The 26,898-nt window shown below is 45.4% G+C and overlaps 1 protein-coding gene across 4 annotated transcripts in view; it reads right to left on the bottom strand.

Moving 5' to 3' along the window:
- LOC148517435 (protein FAM3C-like) overlaps positions 1 to 26,898 on the bottom strand; it is a 121,606-nt gene that overhangs the window by 8,656 nt on the left and 86,052 nt on the right. For all 4 annotated transcript variants that reach the window (XM_088478708.1, XM_088478707.1, XM_088478710.1 and 1 more), the window contains 3 exons: positions 7,472 to 7,530; positions 5,337 to 5,387; positions 3,327 to 3,411 (listed from right to left, as the gene is read on the bottom strand). In XM_088478708.1, coding sequence (XP_088334834.1) covers positions 3,327 to 3,411; positions 5,337 to 5,387; positions 7,472 to 7,530 — 195 coding nt within the window. The remainder of the gene's footprint in view (positions 1 to 3,326; positions 3,412 to 5,336; positions 5,388 to 7,471; positions 7,531 to 26,898) is intronic.

Below are 26,898 nucleotides of genomic sequence, written 5' to 3' on the forward strand. Positions count from 1 at the left end.
TGTTCCCCTCAGGGTTCTCTAATAGATTTGCTGCACCCTAACGTTTATCCGGGATTACACGTTCTTTACACATTTTTGACCAGTTTGCTCCCACCACGTTTGCTGACTTTCAGGAACCTTATCGGTTCCCATCAACTCTTCATTATACCTATTTCCAAATCACTCAATTCATACAGACCCATTGTCCTTAAAGGACGATTCATCGGCCTTCCCCATTCGAGCGTCAGTGTCTGTATTCGTAAGCGTGCTATATTAGTGTTATACCACTCCATTATAGCCCATGAATATTCCCTGAAGGAAATCTTTGAACAAGCGTGGGAAAATGATCTTGGATTCCAGCTGAGCAATGAGGAATGGTCTCACATCCGTCAACGGATTGCTAAAGCGTCCCTTAGTGTCAGTATTAGGAAAACATCTTACACAGTATATACTCGATGGTACATGACCCCTGATAAGATACATCATTTATACCCAATTTCTTCTAACCAGTGTTGGAAAAGCTGCATTATGGTGGGCACTTTCTTCCACGTCTGGTGGTAATGCCCAGTGATCCAGCAGTTTTGGGCGCTGGCAGTTAACCTTATGTCAGCAGTCACCACCTGCACTTTTCTGAGGATCCGCTAGTGCTTCTACTGCAGGGACCCTTGTGGTCAGTGTCTAAGTCTAAACTCCTCATAGCCAAACAATGGAATCCCCTCACCCTCCCACTCACTCTGCCCTTGTTAACCGGTTGTGGTACATTTCCTCTAGGGAATATATTACCTAACTTTTAAACAATACTCTGTCTACGTATCATTAGATATGGTGCATTTGGTTCACTTTACATAAATCAACTATGCCGGGAGTCCACCCTTGATATCTTTCTCCTGTCTTACTTTTGTTCTTTCCTTTTTTTTTTACCCCTTTCTTTACTCCTTTTGCTATATAATATTCTCCTGATTCGAACACCTATGGTATAATAATATATATTTATGGATGCATTACTTTTACTTTTTATACCAAGATTTTTTATGTTTGTAGTATTGTAGGATACTGTTAAAATCACTGTTCATAATTATTAAGTCCAAATTGTGGATTTGTTCGACTCTTTTTAATCGCCCTTCTTGTGACTTTTATTTTGTTTACATTTTTTTGTTACTCTCTTTGATGTTATGCTGTTTCCTTAAATGAAAAAGTTTGAAAAAAAAATATTTCCAGAATACGCCCTTATCTCACACAAAACATTGCAAAAACCTTAATTCATGTACTCATTATCCCCTGCATGGGCTATTGCAAAAGCCTCCTTATTGGTCTTCCCCCAACTAGACTTTCACTGCTACAATCTACTTTGAATACAGCGGCTAGTCTGATTTTTCTTGCAAAAGAATCTGCTGCTGCTCCACACTGTCAGTCATGGCAACCTGTATGTTATCAAATCCAGTCTAACCTACAATTCTAATATACAACGCCATAAACAGAAACATACATCACTTCGCTTTCCTCTCCACTCTGAACAAGCTCTGTGTCTCACACCCACACTCATTACCTGCTCTCATTCAGATTGCCAGGACTGTTTTTGGGCTGAGCCCATGATTTGAAATGAACCCCCCATGCACAAAACTTTCTTCTAGCCTCCAAACCTTTAAGTGTCCTCTGAAAACTCACCTCTACTTCAGACAGCTTATCAACTTCCAGAACCACTCGCCTTACCTCCTTACACTATTCTACCCGACTACGGTAGCTCTCCTTTATACATTCCTCACAGAACATTACATATGTTCTCTTTCTAAACTCATACAACCCACTGACCCCAGGCCAACATTGCTGAGTGACTGGATCTTACAGCCCGGCAAGAACCTTTGCAAACTGACTGGTCACTTTGTCATATGTAACACTTATCCTCATGTATCAAATTGCTATATTGCTATTTCCCTATAGATTGTCTGTGAGCAGGGCCTTCTAACCTCTTTGCATGACTGTTATTACTGTGGATGTATAACTGTTTTGTTCCCAATCGTAAAGTGTAACAGAGTATGTTGACGCTATTATATACAGTACATAACTGTTAAAAAAAAAAAAAAATCAGCCCACCATAATTTCTCTTATAAGTCTAACTGAATCTTGCCCCAAGAGTCTCACTATAGTGGGGAGATGTACTAAGTCTTGGAGGGAGATACAGTACCAACTAATCAGCTCCTGTCATTATACAAACAAAGCCTGTAAAATGGCAGTTAGGAGCTGATTGGTTAGTGCTTTACCTCTCTCCAAGCTTTGATAAATCTCTCCTCTCTAAACTTTATCTCTCTCCAAGTCTTAGTACATCTCCCCCTAGATGTGTACACACATTGCACCATAAGTGTGAGTAAACTGTGCTAACTTTTTCACCATTGATTTTGGAACAACAATCAATTGAATCCCTGGTGGGCATTTGTGAAAATTATTCCACGTTAACTGTGAAGAAAAGGTGCAACTATAACGGCAGCCAGGTGTTTGTTTTCATTTTCAAAACTGCTGCATACTGTACTTGCCAACATTGTGAGGTCTCCAACGTGGGATGGGGTGCATGGCTGTGACACGAGGGGGGCCTGGCAACACCATCATTAAGTGTTTTGATCAGAAAATATTGCTCTACGAGTTGTGCACTGATGATACCTTGTAACCCCCGCAAATTAGAACGAAACTCCCGATCGCAGGACGGCAGGACTGTCCTTCAAAATGGGGACTGTCCTCTTGAAGGTGGGACAGGCGAACGGAATGCTGTGATATGATAATTGGCGGTACGCATGACACATCGCACTCGCAATGCGATGAATTCCACCGGTCATCGCATGCATGTCAGCATTTGTAACGCCGGTGTGCATGACGATCCCCGTAAAGGACCGCTCTGTCGGTAAGAGCAGCCCTTTGCGGTGTAGTGACTTTCGGGTCTATGACCCAGAAGCCCCTCCGGCGTCCTTCTGTGCAATAGCAGAAGGATGCATGCACTGCGGGGGGTGCTGGGAGGGATCCGATTGGATCCCTCTCACAGCTCTCTGCGGAAAGAAGCCCATAGGCTTCTATGGGTAACGACATCAAGAAGATGGCGTTACCCACCGCAACCGACCCCCGGAGTACATCGCATTCCGGGGCTTGGTGCATATGAGAAATGCGGTGAAAGTTTTTGTAAATCTTCCCCACTGTTAAGTTGGAAAACAATGCATTTTATTTAGCCCCTGTGTTGAAACACAAACCGTGCACAAGTGGTAGCTTAAGAGGTAACACAACTTCTACAGCATTTCTACGACAGAAAATAACGTACATACACGTGACGGCATTGGTATAATGCACACACTATTGTAGTTACTCACTTTGTGGCTGGATCATCGTATGATGCAACAAATACTAAGGTGCCATCTTTTACACCCTCCAAGAACATCTTAACGTCCTTTACATCTTTAAAAAATAAGAAACAAATTATGACTATTACAAACTAAGAAGGTGACAGATTTTTAAAGTAAAATGTTTGTATAATATACAATCAGTGGCCTAACTGGAAATATCTGGTCCCATAGGGACAAGTTCAACCAACCAATTTAACTAATAAGGAACTGCGCTAATAAAAATCTGATACGTCAGATACATATAATAATAATAATTATTATGTCAGGACATGCTATATACATATCAAATATCTTACAAAATAATATCAATATATTATTCTAAATAATAATCATTCAATTTATTTGGACATTAATACAATAAAAACTATATGCATATAATTTGTGTAAAAAGATAAATTTCAATTTCACAAACAGACATGCGGCAAATATAAACCATAATCGTTGATCTAGGCTGCAACTGTAGCAATATCTAATACTGTATAAGCAAACAGCTTCAGGAATAATAGATAGTACTGTACTTTCAAATGCACCTCTAAACCTATAAAAATAACTGAAAGTCCCAAGAACAAGTATAGCCAGTATTAGAGGTACTCCTGGACACGATAAGCTGGCAGTCTCCTTACTGGAATGTCCTCCAGCTGAAAACGAACTCCCAAGTCCAGCACACACACACACACACGCACATGCACACAAACCTCCCCCTCTCTACTACGTTAATGTTGCTTCCATCAATTTTAATAAATGGCCATCTTTTATACTTGTATTTTTGGTCTCATGATACAGTATATGGGACCTATTCATCAACACTAAAATAAAGGTTTTAAGGATATTTTCCTTAATTACCGTTTTTTTAGTATTCATTAACACACTTAACACAGGAGATATCACTGATATCTCCTGGTTAAGTCTGTCTGCATTAATTTCCACACTCCCCATACATTAGTACATTAGTATGGAGATATGGAAATTAGTCTATCCATCAAATTCAGAAAATTATGTATTTTCGGAATTTGATGGTATTACTATACGCCACTCTCAGATGGCGTATAGCGGGTTATACTTACCAGCTTTCAGCGTGGGCAGGTCCTCCTCCGGCGCTCCCTGGTCCCTCCTCTGGCTCTGGCTGCTGCTCTGACACAGACAGTATGTTCTCCCGACAGAACACAGTAAAGTTAAAATAAAAAACAAATCTTCGGCCCACTCCCTCCGCCTTGCCGTACTGTCCGATGCAGACCAGGGCCGGCCAGAAGGTCGGGGTCTGCGGCTGCAGCCTGTGACAGGCTGCCAGGTAGGGGAGGGGTTTGCAGATGGATGGATGGACACAGAATTACAGCAGCTGTAATCAGTGCTGCGCATGTGCCGCTTTTGTGAACGTAACGGCGCACTGATTACAGCTGTGGTAAGTTAGAGCAGATAGGGAATAGATACTTATGGAGAGGAGGAATGATAAATTCCTCCGGTAATTAGGTAAAAATCCCTGCAAGTTCTAAACCTAATTACTTCCATCAATTTCTTTTAGTAATGATGAATAGACCCCTATGTCACATTCTGTTTCATACTCTGAGATGCTGCTCCTATGATATGTCCTACCTTGGTTAATTGCTGTTTCTATGTACATTCCACCCATCTTTATGTTTGTACATTTGAATACTTAATAAATATATTGGATACCTGCGCACTGGACTTGTATCGTAAAACTCTAGTTGTTTGGGAGTGCTGCTGGTAAAGAAAGAGTTTGCCTTTCCTCTCGTGATAATTCTATAAAGAACAGGAAGTACTTTACCCCGCTCACCCTTGGTGAATGGAATTTATACACTAGACATACACCATTCAACAAGGGTGAGCACAGTAAAGTACTTCCTGTTCTTTATAGAATACTTAATAAAGATTATTAAAAAAAAAAAAAGCACACATTCATTTACAAAATGGCAGCTAACCGGTGAGATAGATATACATATAAAATAAATGATAACTTACCACCAGAGTACATGTCATAATGGCCTGTTCTTATGAGTTCCCCCGTGCTGGCTAAAAAGAAATTAAAGTTAAATCCTGATAAAACATATTTTCCTTTTTTTTTTTTGGTGGACAGTAACTCTGGGCCTGAATCAGAGATGGAAGCTATTGCAGCCGCGGTTGCCATTTTTGGCAGCGGCGCAGTGGCGGTAATATGCAAATGCTAGTTTCAGCCTGCCCCTTGCGCATTAGCATGCGTTGGGCTGTGCAAGCTCTGAGACGCCCACTTTGAATACCCGTGGACAGTGCAAATCTGCCGGTGGGGTCCAAACGCTCTACCATTGGCGCACTATCATGTGCACCATTGACACTTGCATCAGGCTATGGGCGGGATGTACTAACCTTACGGAGTACATCCCACCAGTCACCCAAAAAATTACTAATCGCATGAACTTACATATGTGATTAGTATCGCAAAGGACAGCTCTTGCGATCAGAGCTGCCCTTTGCGAAGCTGCCGACGCCGGTGAGGGAGTCTCCGTAGGTCTCTTACCCCTCCAAGAGTTTCTGCTTGTGACCTGTGCAGGAAGTCCCACGCTCCTCCTCCTCCTCCCTGCACCCAGTGGGGGTGGCAGTGAGAAGTTCTGGGCGACTGCGGGGTGGGGGCGAAGCGTCGGGGAGCAGGATGTGGTAAGAAGCCCATAAGCTTCTATAGGCTAACGCCAGAAAAACCTGGTGTCACCCTCTGCATCGAAAAATCGGGCGGCCGGGACTTAGTACATTCGAAAATGCGGTAAAAACCCCAAACAGCTAACCCAGTGATATTTTTGTGCTAAATGTGTCAATAAGGACAGTTTTATTGCTGCCATGAGCTGCAACAAAAAACATGACAAGTCAGCCATATCATCACAGCTGGAGACCTACTGATAAAGGGACCCCTAGAATTTAGAAACTGATTTTTACTGTACTCACAGTTACCTTTTAATTAGGAATGTGCAGGCTCGGATAGGTTCGAATCTGCACTCCGAGTTCGGATTTTTCCCTCCAAAAATCGGGTTTCAGAAAGAGGCAAAACGTCATCTTTCATGGACAAACATCATCATTCCTGGACAAAAGACCATGGAAGATGATGTTTGTCCATGAAAGATGACGTTTTGCCTCTTTCTGAGAGCCGATTTTTGGAGGGAAAAATCCGAACTCGGCGTGTAGATTCGAACCTATCCGAGCCTGCACATTCCTACGTTTAATGGCATATCTATAATGGGTACAGACCGGGACTCTAGGAGGGGGCGAATGAGTACTAATTACCCGGGCCTGAGCTTGCTGGAGGGGTCAGGCCCCCCCCCCTCTTACATCACAGCATCCCAGCTGCTGTGTGCTGGGCTGCACTGGGAGACTGCTCGCGGCTTTTAAGCAGCAGCTACAGCAGTCTCCTATGCCTGTTGGGGGAGCGATAACACTGATTGTGCCAACCACTGGCTATGCGCTGGGCTGAGGGGCTCACAGCGCCCCCCTCCCCTGTGAAGCGGCACTGCAAAGATTTTTTATTTTTTTCCTAGTGGGGCCACACCCCCTTCACCTGGGCCCGGCGCAGCTGTCAGCATGCCTGGGTACAGGGGGGCCCTCACTGAATGCCCTACACCCTTGAGTCCCATGTTGGTGCTTTGCATATCACTGGAAAATGGCAATTCAAACATTTTCCTAGAAAATTGCGCAGTAGAAAAATCACAGGGAAAATGGCGCCAGAGACCTGCGCATGCGCAGTAGATTCTGGCACAAGAGAGGGGAAGGGGCTTGCATGGAGACTGTACGCAGGCCCCCTCCTCTGTTAAGCCGCCCCTTCTTTTAATGCAAAGCTCAAACAACCTTCTTGGAAGCAGTCGCTACTCGCTACAATAGTTTACAGTCAGAATATTGGTGGATGTCACAGTGGGTTATAAAATATGATTTGTCTATTACAGACAAAATCTCACAGCAGGATTCACACCAGGAGCCACAAGGAATTGTCTGTGAGTCACTGTGTCATTTGTCTTGTAAGGAAACATTTCTGAGGAATCTCTGTGCCCATAACTATTATTTGCTCTAGCGGTTGGACTGTCATAAACTGCAGATAGACAAGATAAAGTATTACACTACGGGTCACGTTATTTTCTTACCATTCACCAGGGCAATATTCAGTCCTCTGCCAATGTTGTTTTTCACACCGCTCATTATGCTGAAATTGTAAATGAAAGGAAATATATTAATATGTAATGTCTGGGCCCTGGGGGGGACTAGAAATTTCTGAGCCTAAAATTATAAAGGTAACTCCTAATCCAGTCTGAGCCCATCACTGAGATCTGCTATGTCCTAAAGAATTATCCAAATGATTCACAGTTTCTGGATATTAATAAATATATATATATATATACATACAAAAACACACACGTTACATTATACATAAAAACATATTATATATACTGAATAAGCATACACATATATACTGTACATACATACATATATACAATACATATAGGTGGACCTTAAGCTAGCTACACATGTTGCAGTATCACAATAAACATCACAAATTTGTTTAGACAGATTAAAAGACCTATATTTAGTGATTCATTTTTGCCAACATCCTCTTGTGGGGACAGTGATACAATAAGATGCTGTCCCAGCAAATACAGTAGTTCTCATTATAGCAATAGCTTTTGCTATCCCCATATCACTGTACTGTTAGCTCTGAACTCGGCTGTTACACTCCACGGCTGTCAGACATAGTAAAAAAGTTGCAAAAACGCTGAGAGGAGATCCAGCGCAACAGGGAGAGATCTGAGGATGCCTCTCTGGCCGAGATTTTACCATTGTGTAAACTGGTTAACGCCATCTTTAGATGGCGTTTGCTGACAGAGACAAGATAGGAAAAGATACAAGATCTGAAAGTAAAGCTTTCCAGACTTAGTTAAATTCTGAAAAGTGAGGACGCCTTCTGCAAGCATTGCTTTACTGAACACAGGATTTATCTACAATACCTTCAGTGTTACAGTGGGCCTGATTCAGACCCGCTCGCTCAGATGCATACTCTCACTGCTGCCAATGGTATGCATTGTGTGCATGCGCATACCTTAGCGAAAGTTCACAATGCATTTTCTCACTGCACATAGATAGCCTAGCAGAGTAAGCGACAGGGGAAGGCGTTTGTAGGTGGTAACAGCAGGGGCGCCGAGAGAGGGGGGGGCCCGTGCTTCCTGAGGGGCCCGGCGGGGGCCCGGGTCTGATGCCGCCCCCCCCTCTCACAGCAGCCCAGCACACAGCGCTGAAAAAAAAAATTTCCGAAGGGGGCGTGGCCACACCTCCCTCAAATTAGACCACGCCCTCTGTTACCCGGGCCTGCTGCGGCTCTAGGCAGGCCTGGGTAACAGGGGCTGGCCATTAAAAACGAGGGAGTGGAGGTGCAAATGCAGGAGTGCCTGAGCATCTCAACTGCGTGTTAGAGGTGTGCATAATTAAAATACAGCATCATAGTACACGTCACCTGGCTTGTTTTTACACTGAAGTGCTCGCAGTGCTTCGGGCAGAGTATGGTCAACCTTAAGTGCTGTGATAGCATCCGATGTACGATGGTTGCATACACTTCCTGGACATGACGTGCACAAGTGGGCATCTTAGAACAGGCTGGTGGGTGTCTGCATACACTATGTGATTGCTCTCTAAGAAATACTGGGCGTGCTAATGCATTGCTGTGCGATAGCACTGCCTATGCAATTTGCATACAGATCGTGCAAGTGATCGCATCTAGCGAGCGGCTCTGAATCAGGCCCAGTGTTCTTCTATTGTCACAAAATTCTTTTTTTAAATCAAATTTGCACAAACAGCTGTTTCTGTTTATTTCAAAGCTAGAAATCACTTTACCTATAGGTTCCATAGTGTCTGCACCCAACTGAACAGTAAAACCAAATGTGTGTGTTGTGTCATCTTCCAATTACACAGACAGGTCTCAGCAAAGCCAAAAGTGATCCAGCTCTGCTTGTTCATTGCAGAGTGGCCAGCTCTGTCGTTATCATGCAATCGCTTGCAAATCGCGCATGCATCGTGCATGTTTTGGACGGAAGCGACCCGCGATGCGCGTGCCCGCGGGTCGCTTCTGACATCCGACATCGCCCGTACATGCAGGTCAACCTGACGATCTCGTCAAGTTCAGCATCTGCGGGAATGAGGGATGTGCCGGGACTGAACGAGTGAACGTTCAGTCCAGGCACATCACTAGCTATACAAACGACAGCACGATTGCAATCTCGCAATCGTGCTCTCGTTTGTATATCGCTAAGTGGATACCCCCCATTAGTTCTCTAGCAATCGCATAATAAAATGTTAATTAGAACAATTGATGCCTGAAACAAAAAGGAAAGCTGGCCCTGCCCAAAGGACACTATAAATTTACTAACAATAAGCAGTATACTGTACATACATAGAGCAATAATAGGATAATATGACCAACTCCCTGCTGCTTATTGTGAGTGTTTTAATCACTATTGCAGCAATGTATATAATGTCCTTCACTGTACTGTGTTACTTGTTTTTTTTGTTCACTTATTAGATTTATTTACTATGTAAGGCGCTGCGGAACACTTGTGGCGCCATATAAATAAAGGATGATAATAATAATATGACATAGATGCAATGGTAATCACCTGCAGCCACAGATGGTAGCCTATAGATTGTGTATGACGTTATAGGCAGCTTCCATTGTGCATCCAGGCAGTACTGTACATGTTAGGATGCTGTGTGCTGCAAACTACAAGCTTTGATTAATTAGTAGCATTACAGCTATCATCTTACCTGCTGCATATTATCTGGTACTTTACATTATTCCCTATGCGGCTCCTGAAATAAATTTTCTACTGATACAAAAGAACAGATAAACAGTAATCCTTCACGTCCTGGCATCCTATAATGTACTACAGTGCTTTGAGAAGTCCACATACGTATAACCATCTGTGGTGCTCAACACGTCTATTATAAGTATGCCACATACTTATATGACATAATGAAGTATTAAGTGACAAAGAAATCTGCAATCAGTTAAATTAAATCATGAAGAAAATGTAACTGGCACTGTACAGGTGTGAGACATGGCAAAGTCGATTAAGACGAAACTCGTTGATGCCACCCTGAACTATTCCCTATTCTGTAGTCACCAACTTTTTGGATAGAACAAAGTCTGTTTGGATTCCAGTATGACTTTCCTCCCAGCCAGAAACTTGTTCCAGCAATTTTAAACAGAGCTTGTATTGAAATGACTCACTGCACAGACATTTTTATTCGTGTGTAATTTGTCTAAATAAGTAAGCATTGTGTAACTGTGGGTCTGATTCGGATTTGTGCACAAACCCGATAGTTTACGTACAAATCCGATGTTTTGGGATCTGCGCATGTGCAGAACGGCTCCTGCGTGGTTGCTCACAGTCCCCCCTTAGCTTCAGCATGAGTAACATGCTGCGGCGTTTGGGTGGCGGAGACCAGGACCGCTGCACAAAACAGGGCTTGTCACCCATTTTGTAGGCGTGCCGAGCCCAGGGTATGAGTTGTTGGCCGTGGACTTCCTGGACACTGACCAGTTGCGACAGCCAATCTGAGTAAGCTTCAGCTTGTGCAGACTAACCAAAGACTGCAATCATGGCAACCAGTCATGATGTAATCCAATTGTGTCTTTGGATGCAGCACTGGGATGGCAGATGCATGGCAGGAGTGGTCTATTTCCTACAGACACCTTCTATTGCATTTCCAGTTTAGTTCAGTATCGGGCATTTCCAGTTTAGTTCAGTATCGGGCATTTCCAGTTTAGTTCAGTATCGGGCATTTCCAGTTTAGTTCAGTATCGGGCATTTCCAGTTTAGTTCAGTATCGGGCATTTCCAGTTTAGTTCAGTATCGGACATTTCCAGTTTAGTTCAGTATCAGGCATTTCCAGTTTAGTTCAGTATCGGGCATTTCCAGTTTAGTTCAGTATCAGGTATTTCCAGTTTAGTTCAGTATCGGGCATTTCCAGTTTAGTTCAGCATCAGACATTTCCAGTATAGTTCAGTATCGGGCATTTCCAGTTTAGTTCAGTATCGGGCATTTCCAGTTTAGTTCAGTATCAGACATTTCCAGTTTAGTTCAGTATCAGACATTTCCAGTTTAGTTCAGTATCGGGCATTTCCAGTTTAGTTCAGTATCGGGCATTTCCAGTTTAGTTCAGTATCAGGTATTTCCAGTTTAGTTCAGTATCGGGCATTTCCAGTTTAGTTCAGCATCAGACATTTCCAGTATAGTTCAGTATCGGGCATTTCCAGTTTAGTTCAGTATCGGGCATTTCCAGTTTAGTTCAGTATCAGACATTTCCAGTTTAGTTCAGTATCAGACATTTCCAGTTTAGTTCAGTATCGGGCATTTCCAGTTTAGTTCAGTATCGGGCATTTCCAGTTTAGTTCAGTATCGGGCATTTCCAGTTTAGTTCAGTATCGGGCATTTCCAGTTTAGTTCAGTATCAGACATTTCCAGTTTAGTTCAGTATCGGGCATTTCCAGTTTAGTTCAGTATCGGGCATTTCCAGTATCAGGCATTTCCAGTTTAGTTCAGTATCGGGCATTTCCAGTTTAGTTCAGTATCAGGCTAGATGTGTTACACTATTGTGTCATTTAAACTTTTATCCAAGTGGTTATCCAGGAGGTTATTGGTTTTCAGCTCTTTGAAAAAAAAGATTCGGCAGATAAGGCTATTCATGCCTCGTTTTCCCATCAATGTTTTTATTTTAATTAAAATAAATTTCAAATTATGGGGTAGAGAAAAGAAAAAAGGGGAAGACATAAGGATACAACACAAGGGGGGACAACTGGGGGACACCAGCAAATTTCAACAAGAATTTAACTCTGTTCCAACAATGTAAATAAATTAAGGTGAGATTTCAATTAGAGGCAAAAGTGATATGTTTTCACAGCTGCTAACTTATCATCAGGCATATCGCCCAATATTTTCACTTAACGCCTCTATTCAGGTGTTAACTTATCATGCAATCCGATTAGAGAATAGGTGAAAATTCTTGCTGGTTTTACACTCGTTAAGTATGGATGAAAATGGAGAAATCGGCCTGTAATCCCAAACAAAGACAAACTAATATTGTATAACAGTATAGAAGTCTATTAGTGGCCATAAGAAAACTATTAGGGGTTCTTAAATTGTGTCAAATGGCTGTTATAAGCAGTTCTCAAACAGTGAAAAAATTATAGAAAGCAATCGTTTTTCTGTATAATAATGCTCTACTTAAATTAGGGGTGCATAAAAATGCCTGTAATTGCTTGTGTAATTTGAAGCCACTTTTTTAAAAAAAAAAACCTTCAAAATACCTCTAACACCCATCTGCAATCTTAAAAACACCTGTCCCATTCATACAGCACCCCCATATCACGCATCAATTAACCCATTTTTCTGTCCTTTGCACATTTTTACCCCAAAAATGACGTCATTATTGGCCAAATTAAGCTAGTTATTAAAATATATTTTGCCTAAATAGTCATTAAGGAAGGTGTCACAATGGTTCCGAACCAAGGGCCTCATTCATTCAGCTTGGATCGCAAGTCTGCGTGCACGAGCCGGCCACTGCGATCACAAAAGTGATCGCTGCGGATACACAGAGCCACTGAGAAATGATTGAAAGGAAGTGCTGTTTGGGGGTGGAGAGAGGGGGGGAGGGTTGAACGAACGCAGGCGTGCCTGTGCCTTTGAACGCCGTTACAGGGGTATACATAATTAAACCCTTGCAATGGCATACACAGCCAGAGCTCTAGATGGCGACAGGAGGTTTCACATTTTGTGAGCCAGATCAAGCTCAACCACAACTGTGCGTTTGGGTTCGATGTTACCGATGTTTTCGCTGACTTGCGGATGTATATAATGGGAAGTGGGCGGCTTTATAAGCTTGTGGGCGTCTTCATATAGTGCTGCGATCGCATAATTTCGCAACAAGCGGATGAATGTGACTGCAGACTTGTGATTAGTGGCAGGTCCAGGGGTGCGGATGCAGCACAGTTCAAAATTCAAATAGGGGAGCTACACCAACTGCCATGCCAAATGCTCCCAAACATTGTCAGCCAGGACTCACTGGTTGCTGGTGTGGTTCCCCTATTTGAATTTTGGACTGCGCTACAGCCACACAGCTGGAGCCTCCACTGCTTGTGATCCAAGCTCAATGAGGCCCCAAGTGCTGACATTTTTACTTTAAAATTGGGATTTTCCACAACTTTCCACATGCCTGGGATGGAGGGGAGGGGGAGGAAAAGAAAATGTGTGTTTGACCTATTATTATCTAGTGTTAACGTCACCTGCAACTGAATTGGGCGATAACCACCTTTTACAAAAACAGAAAAACTTTTCACACGAAAACGGCTTATCACCTCTAATTGAATCCCTCCCCCCCTTTCCCTGAGCATGAAACTATTCCACAATCAGCAGGAGACTTATTAAGACTGGACAGCATAGAATCAGCTGTGTGATCAGGGGGAATAGAGGATCCCTCACCATCAGTAATGTATTTGTGCCAGCTAAACCTTTTCACCAGAGGAGATGTAGGGGATGTGGAATAGGGAACACCTGCAGTCTTCTTTTCAAATGCAAATATACCTCGTACACCCCTTTAGATATTTGTAGGGGGCATGAGGTCTTTCCATCTTTGCCCCAGGGTAACATGCGCTGCAATAATGATACATATATGTGGTGTGCAGGGAGGTCAGGAGGGTACAGATGTAACAAGGCTGCCTCCGGGGAAAGTACTAGAGCACAATGTATAACATTCACTGCCAAATAACAGAAATAAAAGGACTGAATAACTGGCAAATCCAGCAAACATGACAGACTTGGAGAGCCATGGTCCTTGTATCCGCATTTCCTCCAACACAGGTGGGAATTGAATGTGTGGCGTCTAACAGGTGTGTGAGGTATAAGGGGTAGAGTCATTTAGTTTCCATTTCAGAGCTTTTAAGACATCTGAACATTTTAGAGTACATGAGTGAATATTGAAGGTCTGCCTCCCATTTGATTGCTGAGGGAAACTAATATCCCTTTTACACCGGAGCTAAAATCTGGGTTATTGCAGGGTTAACACGGGCAGCTCCCTGGTGTAAAAGGGAAGAGGGTTGGATCGCCGGGTCGGGTGACCCGGCAATCCAACCCAGGTAAATTGCAGGGTTTAACATGGGCCTAGCCCGTGAAACCCTGCTGTGAGAACAGCGCACTCCAGGTCACGATGACCTGGAGTGCGCTGCAAGCCGGCCGGTTGGTCCGGCTTCAGGAGCGCTTGGAGATAACGTCATCTCCAAGCGTCCACTTTCACGCCGGGAAAGCCGGGTCTATGCAGACCCGACTCCGGTGTGAGCGGCGCCGACTCGGGAATATCCCGAGTCATGCCAGCTAAATTCTGGGTCTGATCCGGATAGGAACTCTGGGCCTGATTCAGACCCGGTCGCAAGCACTGAGCGTTCGCAACCGGGTCGATGGTGGCCCAGAGCACATGCGTACGACGGAGCCGGCTCCGTCGTGCGCATGCGCGAGACCCGGATAGCGACGGGCAATCCGTTGCTCCGGGTCTCGCACCAAAGGGGGCGTGCTGTCGATGTTGAGTAACAGCACACCCACTTTGGTGGGCGGGCCGGGGGGCGGCTGCCCAAACGGAGGCGTTCCCATGAGAACGCCTACCGATTGGGGCCGGCCCCACTGACATCACAAGTGATGTCAGTGGAGAGATTCCGGCTCTGCTACCACAAGGGTCTCGTCGCAAGCCCGATGGTCGCGATGGTCTTTACCATCATCATGGCCGCTCGCTATAGCTGTGGGTGGTCAAAAAAAAGCCTGGCCCTGATTCAGAGCGAGCGCTCTCTCAGAGCCTCTGTTCCAACTCCGGGTCAGACCCAGAATTTTGGTGGAAAAGGGGTATAAGTGACTGGGGAAAGGGTAATCAGCTTGTGGTACTAAAAGTAAATGCTATCCTGACCAGTGTATTTTGTAAAGTGAGAAAAGATGGGTTCAGGGGATGTACCAACAGAACCACAGACTTTGCTCAAGTCCTTAAACCAATGTCTAATTTTCTATGTCTCCTGCTGGCAGGGAGTCTATTTAAGCCTTTCTAAGGTAATTACTGTAGTCTGAGTATAGAGCTGCTTCTCTGCTTGTTTGTACATTCTACACTATTGTACTTTCTTTCTCTGAGGTAGATTGATTATGATTACCGGAGGGGCTGTTATGTGACGTCAACCAGTATTTCTGGATACCTAAATCTACTTTTGATGAGCCTGAAATATTACATTTTCTGGTGTGAGCGATACTACTATACCCTATGTTTCTTTCTCACTCAACTTCCATACGAAATTAATTAATAGTCAGGAGACCTGGGTGTGGCGTGCTTCTATTACAGCAGCTTATATACACTATTTAACCTTAATTAAACTCTGGCAACGTGCCCAGCTGTAAAAACACATACACAATGTAGGCATCAGTATTCTATGTATATAGGAGTATTTATAATGAGTGCAGAGCGAGCAATGCACACGCGCCCCTGGGTGCAGCGAGGCGGGCACTGCACACCCTTCCCAAATATCACTGGGAAGATGTCGCCGCCGAGGAGAAGGGACCTATACATAACGATTCAGTAAGGATCGTTATTACATACACAGCACATTCGTACAGAACGCAGCTGCAAATGTATGCTAATGCCTGCCACAGCTCATCCGGCATATACAGTATACGGCCGCTGCTGCTTTCTCACATCCGTACTACCTCGCACTCCTGCGTATACATCAGTACCATAAACAGATATTGGCCTGTCACGCACAATTTACACCAGGTCTGACCAGCCGCAGGAACTGCAAGTCTCGTCGCTCGCAGTGAGTACTCAAGCTGCGTATGTAATCACAGTGGCTAATTTATGTGCACCCATGCAACGGCGTTCCAGCGGAAAGACACTCCAGCATTTCTACAATCACTCCCCCGTCACCACCCCCAAACGCCTGTCAATCGCTCTGCGATGGATTCCTCTGTGCGTGCGAAATCGCAGTGTGATTGCAGCGAACGCACAGTGCGGCTTATACGCATGCGCAGTCGACCAATGTGCACTCGTAATTGCAATTGTGTAGGCTGCTGAATCAGGCCCATAGGGGTATCTACTATATAAAAGCGAAAATTTGTCCTTCTGTCTTTCTATACAAATCCACAGTTTACAAGCCACGATCGTGAAATTTTACATACAAGCGTATTAAAACACGGCGGAAGCAACTAAAAAAATTTGAAATCAAAATTAATTACTGTTAATTTTAAATTAATGAAAAAACACAATTTTTGCATAGCATTCACCCTCTACAGGTCAGGTACGGAATTACAAAAGGATTTAGCTTATCTACTATTTTTTCTTTTCTATCTTCTCTACTATATCAAAGCGAAAATTTGTCCTTCTGTACTTCTGTCTTTCTATACAATCCACAGTTTACAAGCGTATTAAAACACGGCGGAGGCAAATAAAAAAAAAATCGAAATTAATTACTGTTAATTTTTAATTTATTTAAAACCACAATTTTTGCTGGACGCTCATTATGGGGCCTCACGGCATATGGGTAGGGCCTCAGAGCAAGCGTTTTGTGTTGTCATGTTTTGTCATGATCTTTATGTTTATTATCGAAGAGAGCTTTAGCAGGCTTTGCCAGCATTCTCAGCTCTCTGACCAAATTACGCAACAACATTTACTTCTTTCTTTCAACTGTGTCAAAATGATGACTTTGCAAGGGGATCGGGGGGGGTACAAAACTTAACGCATCTGTAGGCAGTGCTGCGCATGCGCTGGTTTTACAGATGTAACAGCGCATGCGCAGCACTGTTTCCAGACGCGATAAGGTAGTGTAGGCAGGGAAAAGTATCTATTTCCCGAAAAGCTGTCATCGCAAAAATGACAGGTACCGGAATAGATACTTATGGAGAGGTGGAATGATGAATTCCACCTATAATTAGCTAGAACTCCATGAGAGTTCTAAAGCTAATTATCTCCATTGGATATTTTTATGTTTAATGAATAGGCCCCATTGTCTTTTGCTTAGAGGAATCTGTAGCAGCCTCTTACACATTACCATGCATGTCAACTTCAATGGGATCTACTGCTCATAATTCATTTGTGACCCCCAGTTCATAATAAGATTATAGAAAACTATTTTTTTTTTTACTGTTGCCCTGTTGGCATACCTCCCAACTGTCCCACTTTGGGCGGAGAAGTCCCGTTTTTCTGGGACTGTCCAGCCGTCCCAATCGCAGGCCACAGTGTCCCGCGGTGTGGGGGGGAAGCTGAGGTGACCACACACCACTGCTCTGCATATAACAGAGCAGCGGAATAGTAGATGCCATGCACATGTGAACAGCATCTATACTGTGCAGGTAGAGTCTCTGGGGGCAGCCCAGCATGTACGGGAGTGCTGGGCACGCCCCGAGTGACAAAACTTGGGGGCGCATTGAGGCCATGTCTCATCCATTCTAATGCTGGCCATACACCTGCATGACCAGCATAAGATCAGATTCACCTCACGACTCCCTGGCAGTCCCGGCAGCACGATTTGTTGTTTTTCTCTGCACACAATCTGTGATACTATCGATCGTGTGCCCCACGCGCTCATCAGGAAAAAGTCATTGAAATGACATGAATGGATGCACGATGCATCGCATGCACAAAATACACGGTACGATCTGCACACCATACGGTGGATAACGTGGGCAGCACATCTGAAGCATACGATCCATTTTAGGAGCTGCTGGAGTGCGCATCGGATCGTATCCTACTCAAAAAATACACGATTTCTACACGATTCATCGTACGACTCGTCGAAAATCGGCCAATTGGCCCGAAATCGTGCAGGTGTATGGCCAGGATAAGACATGGCCCCTTTTCGGGCGTTCGCACCGGAGGTGCGCCAGTTGTCTCTAATCTGCTGCATTCAATGTTGGGAGGTTTGTCCACGCACTGTCCCACCCCACCCACTCTCTATCTGCAGCTCCGTTGTCCCGTTCCGCCCTGCTGTGCCGTCCCACCCCCACTCTGCCATTTCCTCTTTTCTGCTCTCCCCCCACCACCACGTTCTGTCTCATCCCTCTTTCTAACCCATCCCACCCTATACTTACCGTGTTCCTGGCGGCCCAGGTCCTCGTGCTACTCAGCTAGGATCTGTTCCTCATGTCCCGACTCCCACCACGGATCCATGTCAGAGACAGGACAGCCCTTAGCAGACTATCATATAAGATGATGTTGAACCAGCTCTTTCTGCTCTTTAAGGAACTGGTGACACATGGGCATGTTCTACCACTTGGCATGAACACAAAGTAACTGAAACATTGTCCAGATTTGCCACACACATGGTTTTGGCCAAATTGTGGGGTCTGTTTACTAATCTTTGGACAGAGACAAAGTACCAAACAATCAGCTCCTGTCACTTTACAGGCTGTGTTTGAAAAATGACAGTTAGGAGCTGATTGGTTGGCACTTTATCTCCGTCCACTTTATCTCTCTCCAAGGCTTAGTAGTGTACATAGGGGTATAAAATAGAGATGGCATGCATGAGGACTGTTATTGCTGTCAGTAGATTCCCATGCACGCAGGTTGGTAGTGGTCATATTCTGATGCATTCAGTAACACTCCCAACATTTATATTCAGGCCAAACATAATGAGATTTCAGTCCAATGACCCGATACTGGCAGTGATATTACAGTGTATGTTGTAAGCACATAATTGAAACAGAGGTCAACAATGTCTAGATAGACACCAGATGCATAGGCCCATTGTAACGGGATGTAGTCGGCATCCCGGCATACGGGATGCCGACGGTCACAATACCGGTGCTGGAATCCCGAAGGTAAGTATCGGACGGTTAGGGAGAGGGTTAGGTGTAGGGTTAGGCACTATGGAGAGGGTTAGGCGCTAAGGGGGGAGGGTTAGGTTTAGGGTTAGGCATTAGGGAGAGGGTTAGGGTTAGGCACTAAGGGGGGAGGGTTAGGTTTAGGGTGCAGGGAGGGGGAGGTTAGGTTTAGGCACTAGAGGGAGGTTAGGGTTAGGCACTGGGGACGGAGGGTTAGGGAAGGGGTTAGGGGTAGTGTTAGGTCCCTTACCTAGTACTGTCGGGATTCTCATTGTCCGGATGCTGCTGTCGGTATTCTGACCAGTGGCATCCCGACCTCCAGGATCCCTTACCCAACCCCATTGTAACATGCAAGATCATATGGTGCAACTGCATACACGCGGTCAGATTTCTTATCCGATATGAACGATAACAATTGTAAAAATCATTCAATAGTTAAGTCATATCTTTGACATATAGGGCATGCAGACGAACGAGGCGCGTTCCCGCATGTCAGATAACGATATCTGACATCGACTGTGTTTGCAGTCAGATTTTGACGATTTCATTCATTTTATTACTGTCAGAAATCGTTCATCGTTTATGAAATCATTTAAATCGTTGTAAAAATCGTTCAATCATTCATCACATCTGACCGTGTGTATGCACCAATAGGCTGATATCATAGTCCCTAGTTCCGACATTAGGGGGTGCTGGGTCAGAGATGATCTGGTTTCTGCTACTGTATATCACACATAATCTCCCTGTTATGCAGGACACACCAGTGATCATTGTATTTTCCTGCCTGTTATCAGGGTCATACTATTTATTACTTATTTATTAATTATCATCAGTTACTTATATAGCGCCTGCATATACCTTTGCGCTTTATAATTGGGAACAAACTTTAAGGTGAAAACAGACAGACACAGGTTTCTATTCATGTATTTTTGTGATACTTAATTGTTACTTTTTACTATATAATCACATCATTTTGATGCAATATATAGCTAGTATAAGTATCAATTCATGTATACAGTACTTAGCTATCCAGCGATGCGATCTGGTAACCACAGCTCCAGCGATGCAGTCTTCTCCTGCGGTCGTCTGCATTCGGTAAGGCTCTCCCCTGCTGCGCATGCATCGGGGCTTTTCTGTTTAGTGCTGCTGCGGTGGCCGCGGGCAGTCAGGACGAGGTGCCGGGTCACCAAACTATAGTGGTGGTGGGTGCTGTGGGAGGGGGCACTGAGCGCCGGGCAGTCAGGAGGGGGTGCCGGGTGACCTAACTATAGTGGCGGTGGGTGCTGTGGGAGCAGTGAGCGCCGGGCAGTCAGGAGGAGGTGACCCGGCATATGCATATGCCAGGTCATCTTACTAATATATAGTGGCGGTGAAGGGTCATGGAGGGGGCAGAGTGGGGACACGGCAGAGGAGGAGACAAGTGTTTTGATGCAACTGCGGACTTAGGAACTGCTTGCAGGCATTTGGTGAACATAGGTGATTGCCGGAGGCGTCAATGGTTAGGAAGCGCCCAAAACAGGGTGAGATTTATCAAATCTTAGAGAGAGTGAAAGTGAAGAAATATAATGTACCAACCAATCAGCTCCTAACTGTCATTTTTCAAACACAGTCTGTAAAGTGACAGTTAGGAGCTAATAGGTTGGTACTTTATCTCTCTCCACTGTATCTCTCTCCAAGGTTTGATACATCTCCCCCTAAATGAGAGACTTTATGCAAATGCTGCTACAAAGTCCTTCCCTGGTGTACATTCATGGGGCCGAATTTACAAGAACTGAGACGTCCACTTCCAGCGCCTGTAATACCGCCCGGTGCATCTTTAGATGTCGCCATCGGCTGCAGCATCAAAACTTGCTTCCGCTGTTTGGTAGGTGCAGATTTACCATCCTACTATGGCCTCCAAAGTGAACGATTGAGTACACAGCTAGTTCAGTGATAAGCCCATAACACTCCCATAACACACCCATAAGACAGACCATTTCCATGCATCGTGTTTAGCCATATCCCAGTCACTGCCCAGGAACACCCAACACTTCTCCAAGGCATCTTTGATATGGAGCATCGCAATCGCAACAGCATCTTTGTGTGTATACTCTGTGTAACACGTGTGCTGCAGAAGTTTTTAGGGATTTTCGTGCACACACAGTAGCAAAAAAAAAAATTTGCTCAAATGCATGCACATCGGCTTTGGGTCAGGCCCATAATGTTTCTTTTATGTGTCCCTGGTGCCCCACATAGCATAATTGCCAACTTTTTATATTTCCTCTCCGGGAGAAGCCGGGAGAGAAGACATAGCTGGCTACTTTGGCGGGCAGGGCCAGGCTCCTACGTCATTAGGTCTTGTTACAGTAAACTGCCACAAATCACGGGAATTGCGAGGAGAAGGCAAGGATAAATGTGCCACATAGTTTTCCAGCCGCTGACATGATGCAGCTTCTCACATGCTAAGCTACTGATACTGCTACATCATTTAAGTGACATGATCAGTATGGGATGTAGTTAGGATCCCAACAGTAGTCAGAATCCCAGCGCCAGAATCCTGACCACTGGCATCTTGATAGTATTAGGGTTTAGGGGAGGGTTAGGTTTAGGGTTAGGTGTTAGGCACTAGGGGGATGGTTAGAGATTAGGGATTAGGCACTAGGGGGAGGGCTAGGGTTAGGTTGCAGGGGGGATTTCCTAACAGGTCATGTGCCAAAAACCTATTGGTGATCCCTAGCCTTTCTGGTGCATTTATCATAATGTGTAAGAATTATATTCAGTATTTCATTTTTCATTTTTTGTTTAGTGAGACATCTGTGAATAAACTATTCTGAAGACAATTAATCATTTACATACAGTATTTACTTAAACTGTTCCATTCTTCTTTATGAGTTGTGCCAGTTTGTCTTATCAAGAAACATGCCCTGCTAGCAGCCACGTTGCAATTATTGAGTAATATGAAACCTGATCACTCAAGATTACACAACTCCAACAAACAAAAAAGAGAAATAACTAATTGTGCATAATGATAGTTTATATAGCTGTAATGTACTCCTGCGTAAAGGAGAAAACATCCAGTACATGTCACAACTACAACTTGTTTGAGTTGGGTATGGGATCCCGGCAGTCAGGATGCCCGCGGTCAGCATACCGACAGCAGCAGCCATACAGTCAGAATCCTGAAAGTATAAGGTAGGTATGCTAATCTTAACCCCTAAACCCCCCTAATCCTCTCCCCCCTCACAGCCTAACTCTAACCCTCCCCTCCGCAGCCTAACCTTAATCACCCCCTCTCACAGCCTAACCAAACCCTCCCCTCCCGCAGCCTAACCTTAACCACCCCCTCTCACAGCCTAACCCTCCCCTCCTGCAGCCTAACCTTAGCCACCCCCTCCCACAGCCTAAACTTAACCACCCCCTGTCACAGCCTAACCCTCCCCTCCCCCAGCCTAACCTTAACCACCCCCTCTCGCAGCCTAACTCTAACCCTCCCCTCCCGCAGCCTAAGCTTAACCACCCCCTCTCACAGCTTAACCCTCCCCTCCCGCAGCCTAACATTAACCATCCTCCACAATCATGGATATCACTAAAACCTGGACTGTTAGTGTGCCTTGAAGACCGAGGTTGGGAACACTGCCCCAGTGCCTAACCCTAAACCTAACCCTACCCCTAACATTGAAGTCTTCCAGAGCGGCACTGTGTCTCCCCGGCGTCGCCCACTTCCCAAGTAAAGTGGGCTGTCCAGACAGCCAATGATATGATACTTTGCTGAATCGCCTCATTGCAGCCACGCACCTTCTCTACACTTTACAGTAGGGATCCATAGGTCTCCGTAAGTCAGTTCCTACAAGTGGAGAGGCAAGAGGGCAAGAGGGGAAGGCTCTCGGCTACTGCTGCTATCACACGTCTAATGCTGAACATGAAATCACTCGGGGGTGGAGTCACTAGCGCATCTTTCGTCCCTTGGGTGTGACTGGCTGCTGACCACTTGCCTCCATTTTTCCCTCAAGCTGATTTTGTCATTTCTCAGTTAAATGTGGTGAGGCAATGTGGTGTCATATTCAGGGGCGTATCTACCCTCTGGCTGCGGGTTGCACCACCGGACGGCGCCCCTGGCAAGTGCCATGCTGGCCAATGGGTAGATACGCCCCTGCTCACTGCCACTCACTATTGAGTCACAGTACTTGTGTGTTATGGACACACAGAGGGCTAAGGTCTAAGGAGTCATAGTGCTTGTATACACAGAGGGTTACAGCCCAAGGAAACACGGTGCTTGTATACACAGAGGGCTACAGCCCAAGGAGTCACGTTGCTTATACACACAGAGGGCTATGCCCCAAGAAGTCACGTTGCTTATACACGCACAGGGCTATTGCTCAAGGAGTCACGGTGCTTATACACACACAGGCCTATTGCTCAATTGAGTCACGGTGCTTGTATACACAGATGGCTATTGCCCAAGGAGTCAAGGTGCTTATACACACAGAGGGCTATTCCCCAAGAAGTCACGTTGCGTATACACACAGAGGGCTACTGCCCAAAGAGTCACGGTGTTTTTAATTTATATACAGAGGGCTACTGCCCAAGGAGTCACAGTGCTTTTATACACAGTGGGGTACAGCACCAAAAATGTAGTTTTTTTTTCTTTTTAAACTTTCTTGAATGTTTTGTTTGCTTTTTAAACTTTTTTTTTAACATATTTTTTGTACATACAGCCACTTGTGAGTCTCCACACTTTAATCAGCAGAGTATAGTGCAGCATACATCAGTGTGCAGTGTGCCCTCTATACACAGTCACTTTGCCAGCACAGCCACTGGTGAGTCTCTGGACACTTAATCAGCAGAGTATAGCACAGCATACATCAGCGTGCAGTGTGCCCCCTTACACAGTCACTTTGCCAGCACAGCCACTTGTGAGTCCCTGTACACAGCCAATGACTCAGATCCCCGCTGTTCGGAGCGGTTTGTATTCCACAGAATCCTAACCGCTCATCCCTACTGTACAGTGTTGGTAATTTTGGCATTGTATTGTGAGGGCGGGGCCACGATGACATGATTGCGTCTACACATCCCCTGCTCCAACCACCTATGCTGCATCATGCCACCCGCATGTCCATCACTGTGCCGACCTTGCTGCCCCCTCCCATAGGGAGCATCCAGGAAGTATGGGTAAATCTTCCAAATTACATTAGACCTGTTTGAGGACTGGATATGAGAATTATTGATATTGGTACTAAAACTGGCCCTAGTCTGTCTGGACACTGTGCTGTGGGTATTTTAGCTCAGTAGAGGTAGGGGCATCTTAAGAGAGGAGGGGGCCCATGTGCACACCCCTTGCGGGGCCCCCTCCTCTCTCCCCAGTGGCCGGCAGCGACTGATGCGGCTAGCCAGTCACCGGAACATTAGTAGACTCCGGGCACTAGAGTGTGCCCGGAGTCTATTGTGCATGCGCAGAACACTGGAAAAATGGCCACGGTGGCCATTTTCCGGTATTCTGAGCAGCGTGGACACCCGCCGCAGGACCACGGAAAAGTAAGTTTAAAATAATATGGGTGCAGGGTGTGCAGTGCGGGGCCCCCCTGGACCCGGGGGCCCGTGTGCCCCGCACACACTGCACCCATTATAGATCCACCATTGGGTAGAGGGGTCAGTGGTGCAGTGTCTATGTGCAGAATAAGAGTCCACGCGCAACTTTACAGGTTAAATAAAGAAAATGGAGCTTTACTGTCAGCGTACAGGTACACAAACATAAATAATAAAAACCTAGCCCCATGCAGGGCACGGTCTCACTTCTTGAACCTTGATTAACAGGGCAGAAAGCACAGTCTCAGATTTGCCTGCTTTCTGCAGGTATGGATACGGCCTCTTGGCCGTCATAGCTCCAAGGCCCACTGGCCTGGCTTAGCTGCCACAACCTTGCATAAACACAGTCTCAGAGTATTATGGTCCTCCATGCCTTTCTGCAGGTCTGGACACTGGCCTCTTAGCCCGCACTGGCCTTCGGACACACTGGGCTCTATAACTGCCAGAGTCACACTTAGACTATCTTCTCTAGCAGCCTGACTGGTTTGCCTCCTCAGCACCCCCAGGGGTCTGTACGCATGGCAGCCCTTAGGTGTGGTAACACATCCTTTTTCTTCCCTGTGTGGTCGGATCCCTCTAGTCCCAAGGAAAAAGAATGCACATTGCAGGGCCTGAGTCCGAGCTGCATGCAACCCTCACACTATGCTGATGTTCCCGTAGTGGTACGGTACATGCTTTACACAGTGCGCATGCACAAAGGTGCTGTTGTGGTCGAGACGGACGGTATCAGAATTGTTGTGGAAAAGTGATTGGCGTTCCTGTGCGGTGACTGGGAGGTGGCTAGAAATCCGCACAAAAATAGTCCGTTCAATGGGAGTGTTATGGGAGTGTCGCATGTGTATCAATGCAAGCAGCTATGTCACAGACACAGAGCTGCAGGAGGCCATAGTCAAACAGAGAAACTCTACCTGGTGCAAGTTTTGATGGTAGCATATAAGGACGCACCTATCAGTATCACAGCATGCACGGATGTTAAAAGTGGGCGTCTCAGCTCTTGCACATTCGGCCGCAAGGATCTACACAAGGGAAGGAGTTTACATCGGCATTAGCATAAAGTCGCAGACAAGCGATCGCCAATAGTCGCTGCTGCGTGTGCTTCTGCGTCCACCTCGGAATCAGGCCCGCAGACAGATAACATCTGCTGAATGGATTTATGGACCCGGCCAATTATTCTAGAATAGATTATTATGTGCTTGTCAATCTGCTGAGATCAGGGGATATTGCTGTGTTGTCTGTGAGCAGCAATAGCTTGTATAACAAAATCAATAGACAATAAGGCGTTAAATGCTCTGCTGACAGGTCGCTGCTCAGCTGCTGGGGGGAAAATATATTTTAAACAGGTAAATTTACCAGGTACAGAAATAAACCCGGCACATACCAGCAGCATCCAACACATAGGCTGTGGCAGTGGTGGATACAGAATGACAAAGCATCATGGGTGTAGGGACACTTTTGTTTTAGTGGTAGCATATTGTACCTATTGACAACACTCCTTTCAGAACAGCCCTGTCTGCAAAGCTAGAGAGAAGCGTAAGGGAGTGTCGAGCATTTTAAACCCAAGCTTTCTGTGTTATTCCAGTTAATTAAAGGGCCTAGAACTGCAGGGAACAACATTACTGTCAGTTGAGCATAAAAACACAGAACAACAAAAAGGGACTTTCCTAATGGAATGTTACTTGTATAATACTCCACAAGTATTGAGATATTGGGCTGCTTCAGAAGTGGAGGCTGCTGTGTCTGCTGCTGCGTCTGTTGGTGGAGATGCGGCTGCGATAATATGCAGATACTAGTATCGGCCTTACCTTGGTGTAGAAGGCAGCCCCTGTATGTGCAAGGACTGAGGTGCCCGCTGTCAGCATCTCTGCACGCTGTATTACAGCCAGTGATTCCTTAGATGCCACCATCGGTGCACCATTGCGCTCGCAAAAGCCCTATGACCGAGGCAGTTTCTCCGGGATGGGTACGGGACCAGGTCGCAATGCCGCCCCCTAACCCTCCCTCCCCGCAGTCTAAACCTAACCTACCCCTCTAGTGCCTAAACCTAACCCTCCCTCCCCGCAGCCTAAACCTAACCTACCCCTCTAGTGCCTAAACCTAACACTCCCTCCCCGCAGCCTAAACCTAAC

Source organism: Taudactylus pleione, unplaced genomic scaffold, assembly GCF_031769625.1.
Source record: "Taudactylus pleione unplaced genomic scaffold, aTauple2 ptg000217l, whole genome shotgun sequence".
Lineage (NCBI taxonomy): Eukaryota > Metazoa > Chordata > Amphibia > Anura > Myobatrachidae > Taudactylus > Taudactylus pleione.